Source organism: Glycine soja, chromosome 7 (genome assembly GCF_004193775.1).
Source record: "Glycine soja cultivar W05 chromosome 7, ASM419377v2, whole genome shotgun sequence".
Classification (NCBI taxonomy): Eukaryota; Viridiplantae; Streptophyta; class Magnoliopsida; order Fabales; family Fabaceae; genus Glycine; species Glycine soja.
In genome coordinates, this window is record NC_041008.1 from 35,762,864 (window position 1) to 35,770,238 (window position 7,375).

Here is a 7,375-nt window from a genome sequence, read left to right on the forward strand (position 1 = left end):
AACTAAAGTTTGTTGCTTTACAGGTTGATGGCTACTCCACCTAGCTCTCCTCCTCCTCCTCCTCCTACTGAAGCAGCATCGCAGTCACCGTCTACCTTGAAGCGGACAAGAAAAGCCACACGACTAAGATCATTGGCGACTTGACCACTTGGGGCAAACAAACCGGTGGTCCACGTCGATCCTTCGACCGAGAAAGTCGACGATCCCCACAAGAAGAAATTAAAAACATATTTGGGGATCGTTGCTCGTGATATGGTTGACGTCATATACGAAACTTGGAAGCAAGTCTCTGGTACTCAAAAGGATTTGATATAGGAGGATATTCAGGTATTTTAGTTTTCATCTTTCATTTTCTTTATTAGCCAAAATTTATAATTTACTAACAATAAAACCTAATTTATTATTTGTCATGCTGAATTTGATATCCTTGAAGCATCTGATGGTAGGACAAAGAAGAAAATACTTTAGACTTTTGGGGAGCGGTGGAGACAATTTAAATCTGATTTGACTAGGAAATGGGCACTTGCGGCCAACAAAGACAGTGTGGATGACACTGTTTGTGAAAAATACGGCATTAGCAAGGAGAAATGGGCCCAGTTTTGTCAGACCCGCAGAGACCCCTCGTGGGAGGTTTGTACTTTGTCATTTTAATTGTTTTCAAGTTAAAATTCAGTTATTATAATACATTGTAAATGACTTTCGTTAATGTTCAATTTTTGCAAGATGCGCGGAAAAAGGCACAGGCCATACAGAAGCATAACACTGCCCCCCCCCCCCCCCCCCCCCGTGTTGTCTCGTGAGGGTTATGAATATTTAGAACAAAAGCTTTTGGCTGAGAAGACAAAGAAAAAATTGGAGGAAGCTGCTCAATTTGGAAGTACTGAGGCCATGATTGACCCTCCATCTCCAATTAAATGGCACGTAAAGTGGAAGATGGCCCGCATGAAGAAAACAAGCCAGATGACGTCTGATGCAGCAAAGGAAATTGCTAAGAAGATTGTAAGTCACTTTCAATTAACAATTGTAATTGTCGCAACCTACCCTTCGGCGGGAGGGCGACGCAGGGCTCACGAGTGTGTCTTCCAAGAAAGGAAAATGAGTGGAGTCACCACCAATGTTTATTCGAGGAAAACGTCGGAAAAACCGAAAAAGGTGTGGTCAACAAACTTTAAGTGTGAAAGGTTCGGGAGTTATTTTTACGCACGGGGAAGGTATTAGCACCCCATGCGTCCGTCACAACGGACGACAGCCTTTAACCAAGTGTGCAATATCATGTCTTCGATTTGTTTTATTTTCCCTTTTTTACATTTTTATGTCTTTGTATGTATTTTGTATTTTTTATCTTTTTGTGCAATATCATGTCTTCGATTTGTTTTATTTTCCCTTTTTTACGTTTTTATGTCTTTGTATGTCTTTTGTATTTTTTATCTTTTTGTGGTCGACAAGGGTGTTTCCCTCGCTCCTATGTATCCTTAATTGTGATGAGGAAATCAGACCTACGTAGTTCTTTGAGAACTAAACGTTGGTTAAGTTGTTTTTATTTTTTTTCCGCAAGATCGATTTTAACCACACAAAAGTCGTTTAAGGCATTGGACCATTAAACGATCTTTTGATTTTGAAAGGAGAGAAACGTTAAGGCGTTGGACCATTAACGATCTCTTGTTTTTGAAAGGAGAGAAACGTTAAGCCGTTGGACCATTAACGATCTCTTGGGATGGTCGACAAAAGCGGGGTTTTTGCTCCTACGTATCCTCAATTGCGATGAGGAACTCAGACCTACGTAGTTCTTGCAAAAGCGATAAAGTTATGTGTTGATTTTATGCTTTTGAACGGTCCATGTTAACCGATAAAAGCAAAGAGGACCGTTTAAGGCGTTGGACCTTAAAACGGTTTTGAGTGACTTTTGTAGACGAAGCTTGATTTGTGAGTTGATTTTAGTCTTAGTTTCACTTTGGTTATTAGTCAATTCATTCAAGGAAACTTCCAAAGAACAACGTTCGATTGATTTTTTTTATTATTTTATTCCAAGATATTTTGATTATTTTATTATTATTTTTCAAGATATTTTGATTATTTTATTATTATTTTGCTTTTTTTGGTTTAACTAGGTTACAGCGTGAACGATTGGTTAGATTTTGTTTTAACAGTGATTAAACAAGATTACAACACAAATGATAGGTTGAAATTCATTTTATCATTTATTAGGTGAGCAAACGGCTTAAATAAATGGTTAAAAGCTCGTTAAAACGGAAGAAAAGAAAATTGAAAGTAAGCGAAATTAAAGTGAAAGCATACAAAACAAGTAGGGACCACTAAGGGTGCATAGAATGAATTGAAAGATTTGATTTCGGGAACTTACCGGTTGAAGACTGAAGAACGACGATGAACGAACAAAGAACAGTGAAGAACGATGAAGAACGATGAAGAATTTCCACAGAATCGCTTACGGAAGCGTTACGGAAGCACTTCGACTCGATTTTTCTTCACAAAAACGTGTTTTTTGCCCAAAATAGCCGAAATGCATAGCTTAGGAGTCATGAATATTTTTGAAACAGCCCCCCTCCCCTATTTATAGGGAAAAAGAGAGGTGCTTGCCGCCTAGAGGCTTCTTGATGAAGATTTCTAAGCGCACCCCAATTACTAAGTTCACCCCCCTTTTCGTACTTTACGGAAAAGTTACGGAAGCCTTATGGAAGTGTTTCAGATTTGATTTTCATCTTTTTTTATCTTCCCTTTCACCAATGTTAAGTGAAATATGCTTACCCAAGGTTTTCGGAAATTTTACAGAAGCATTACGGAAGTCACGGAAGCCCTGGAAACCATTTTTCAACAACGTGGAGGAGCTTGCTGCCCAGTTGCTTCCTTCTTAAGCAACTTAATTTCCAAAATGTTCCGGAAGGGGCTAGATTCGAATTTCTATTTACACCCCTATCTTGATAAGTTCACCCCCCCCCCCCCAATTTTTGTGTTTTTGGCCATTTTCTTTCCGAAATCTCACGAAACTTTACAGATTCCACTGTGATAAGTGTTAAGCCTTCCGAAGTGATCAACAATGGTCCTCGGATGAAATTAGAGTGTAACAGTTTATTTACACACACCCTACTTTTCTAAATACACTCTCGTTTTCGTGTTTTTGACCGGTTTCTTCTCGAAACATCTCAGAACTTTACGGATTCCGCAACGATGGGTGTTAAACATTTTGAGGTGGTCAAGCGAAAGTCGCATGCCAACAAACAATGGTCCCTGGATGAAATTAGTTTATGACAGTAATTATATATGTTTGTTCTGTGATTGATTAAACAAATAAATGTGTTATGTACAGGATTCGTTGGAGGAGCAGGTGTCATAGGGTTCCTTTGTCCCCCATGGACGTCAGGATGTCCTAACTACTGCCATTGGGCGACCGGAACACCCTGGTCGTGTGCGTGCTGCTGGAGCCGGTGTGACCATCAAGCAATACTTTGGATCGGCTCCACGGACCTCCCACACTTCTTCCTCTATAGCTCCTGAAGAACTAGAGCAGCTCACTTAACAAATCAGGGACCAGCTAAAGGAGTCGATCACAGAAAAAGTGGCTCGGCAGCTGATGGCATCCTTCGGCCAAATGCAGTCCTAGTTTCAGTCACAGATGTAATCATAGGGACTTGCACTGCCTTCGAAGCCTGAGGTTAGTCCCTCAGCTGCTTATGTCAGCACAAAGAAGAGTTGTGTTGATCCCTCAGGGAATGATCTAGAGACGGCTGACTCAGACAAATGCGAGTTGCACATCAAAGAAAATCCTCCCCGCCTAGTTGCCCTAGGAAGAGTTTATGAGGGATTCACAACCGTTCACAACATCCTTTTGTTGCATGATCAAGTGAAGGTCGATGTTGAGGAGGTTAAAGATGCAGCTGCTCCTATTCCTGTACCCACTGACGAGGTTAACTTGTGGGACAGGCACTTAACACCTTCCTTGCTTGGCCGACACATCTGGTGAAGCGTTTATCAAAACAGGTATTTTGCTTTCATTAAATGCTTCTTTTTTCAATTCAATTGTTCATTGTAATTGCCTAATGTTAATTCACTCTGTTGGATAAACAGTGAGCTGTGGGACCCGCAAAACCTGTAGATATAAGTTAACGTATAAGTTAACATTGGTTTTTTAATAGAACCGATGTTAACCTTTGGAAGTTAACATCGGTTTTGTGCAAAAACCGATGTGAACTGTCAACACTCATACATTTTTTTGTGTAATTCTTATTATATAACATCGGTTATTTAAATAACCGATATGGTCAATTTTACGTTAACATTGGTTTTAAAAAACCGATGTTAACAATAATACTTTCAACACTGGTACTTTCAACATCGGTTAAAAATCGATGTAGAAAATCATAAATAACCGATGTAAAAAACATATTTTCTAATAGTGTGCCTTATATAAGACCAAATTATCCGACAACTTTGGGTGCCCAATTTTTGCTTCATAGCAAGCATGGATAGGCATAGTTGCATTCAATAACATGTTTTATTTCCCACTGGCACCCGCAAATATATTGTCATTGAGATTTAGAAATTAAAGAAAAAATGGGGACAAGTGAAGTGATTTCCAGTGGTGTCCTTGCTCTTCAAATCCTTGTGTCTGGTTAAAGTACAATAATAAGAATCAGAAAATAAATACAAGAGCCAACAAAGCAGAGGCAAAGGAGAACTATGATAAGTATTGAAAACTATGACCTTTTTAAGAAGAAAAAACTAAATTTTTTATTTTTATAATAATTAAATAAAATATATTAATAATAAATTTTAATTTTTTTACGATTTAATTGTTTTTACCAACATTCTATAAAAATTCTATAAAAGTTAAACTCTATTATTAAAAACAATTTTTTTTTTATTTTCAAATGAACTAATATGCAATAATTTATATAAATATGTATTATATTTAAATGATAATCATGAAATAATAAAATTAAAATTATAGAATTTATTTTAAAATTTTAGTTTAATTTTTAAATGCTTACCTTTTGAATTTGTTATTGTTTATTAATTATTATATTTTTTAAATTAAAATATAATTAATAACTCAATATATGATTTTTTTAAAAAAATATATAAATAATTGAAAAAAAAAAGAGTTTATATTAACATCGGTTATTTGAAAACTGATATTGTAAGTGCTTAACGACATTGATTTTCAAATAACCGATGTTAATAGGACGATGTTAAAACTCATTTTTTTAGTAGTGAATGTCCGATGATGATGCCAACATTAATTTTGGAAAAGGCCTAATTTTTTACAATGTTTTTGTCTTTGCCACACAAGCACAACAGTCTCAAGCTGCCTTTCATACAAACAAGTCATCCTCTTTTAGTGTGGAGTGAAGTCTTTTCTGGATGTTACAATTGGATTGTTTGGTTGATATGTATTTCATCTACCAAAACTGTTATGGTAGTTATCATGTGTTCGGTTTATCTTTAAGGGACCACAATGATGGTTGCTTTAGTTTTCATGTTCTTTGTCTTTATTTTATGATGGAACACTATGATGAAACCTTGTCTTATGTTTATTTTGTCTTATGAAATGTCATGTAAGCCAATGTATAGGAATGGTGCTTTGGATAATTTTTTATTTCGATAGACCATTCTTACACATTAATGCAATGAATAATATTATTAGATGATTAGTAATATTAGAATGCTGTTATTTTTCATTGTTATTAGCTTTTCATTCATGGAATCTTATGTTCTATTTTTCATTCTTAAGCAATTGGCATAAAACTGGCATAAAGGAAAAAATAAACAAAAAGGAAATGCAGTCCAACTTAAGCAAAATAATGCACCATTTTTCATTCATAAACACAACCTTTGGTATTCATGAACTATACATGAACCAACAAGCCCTATCATCTTACAACCAAACATCCTTATTACAAGTAAAACAACCAAATCATTAGTTACCAACACCTAAAATAGGGCTATATCTAAACATCCCTTACTAACAAGTTCAATATCACTTACAAACAATTGACATAACCAGAAACATTACATGATAGATTTCCTTTCTGATACAGTGCATAAGACTCAACATTCTCATTATCATTTCTATTTTGTCTAGTTGAAGTTGAATGTAATGGCAGTAATTACATTCCTTCTTTCTCCTGAATTAGCTCCAAGTTGTAACAATTTTCATCCTCCAAGTTGTAATGAGTAATTCCATTCTTTCTTTCTCCTAAGCAGAATTTTCTTGAATTATCTACTTTTATGATGAAAATAGTTCTTGGGATTCCATAGGAGATGTCCAATACCGCAACAATGCTTCTACAGTTAACCTTTGAGTTGCACTAAGCATTGATATAACCATCAATTTTATACTCTTTCAAGAGGATTTCTATGGCCAAAGCTCCAAATGTTCACCTACCACAACACTGATTTAAGCCTTTAGTTGTTAAAAAAGCCAAAAAAAAAAATCATGAGAGCAAAAGGAAAAATTATCACAGAGCTAATGAATCAAGAGTTTGCAAATGAACAACTCTGTAATTCAAAATATATTAAATATATGAATATTGTATTTTTTTAAAAAAATAGAGAAACTAAAAACTCCTTAGCAATTAGAATACAATGAACCAAAATAGATAATAGAAAATAACAATCTCCTTATGCATATGTAATACATCAAATGTTTTGCAAATTAGCAAATGAAGGAGCATCATGTTCATGCATACAAAGACTGACCAGAGGAGTGCCTATGTCCGGGAGAGGTCTTGGATGCCTTGTTTGGAGTCGATGTTGAACCAGAGGAGGGTGAACTTGAGGTGGAAATTAAGGAGCACAATGCGGCCCTAGTAGTCGACGGCGGCAAGGAGAAGATGGTTGGAGAAGGGTTTGGAGGAGAGGAGGTGCCGACTGGGAGGGGGGACCAACGGAGGGAGGTGATGAAGGGTGTGGTGAAGGAAGGTGGAGGAGGGATGAGGAAGGAGAGTAAATGCATGGAGCGGGTGTCAATGATGGAGATGGAGCTGTCAAAGGGGAATGCCATGAGGCCATGAGGGCTCAGATCTCTGAATCAGTGGAAGGTGGTGAGCCACATGCACTTTGGAACACGGTTTGGGTAAGAGGTAGAAGAAGAGTTTAGGAATAACATAATAATTAAGTTAAACAATAATTGTGGGTCAACGTCCTTCACTAACAGTCAACACAAGGAAGTTAATGATGCACCCAAATTCTCAAATTTTCAAAATAGAGGGATCAAATGCCTCAATAAATTAATAAGAGAACCAAAATTCTAAAATTTAAAAAATAAGAGGACCAAATATGTAATTAAATCTAAATTTAATTAGTTTCATGATATTATATGATACCAAAGTTACTTACCATAACACAAATTTCATGTATA

At 36.2% G+C, this 7,375-nt stretch overlaps 1 protein-coding gene across 1 annotated transcript; it reads right to left on the minus strand.

The window, feature by feature from the left end:
• Positions 1-5,804: 5,804 nt before the first annotated feature.
• Positions 5,805-7,075, minus strand: LOC114417800 (mucin-2-like). The gene is made up of 2 exons (XM_028382849.1): positions 6,715-7,075; positions 5,805-6,396 (listed from the first exon to the last, which is right to left on the minus strand). Exons 1-2 carry the CDS (start codon positions 7,016-7,018, stop codon positions 6,371-6,373), a joined length of 330 nt encoding a protein of 109 aa, XP_028238650.1. The 5' UTR covers positions 7,019-7,075; the 3' UTR covers positions 5,805-6,370.
• Between the last annotated feature and the right edge of the window lie 300 nt (positions 7,076-7,375).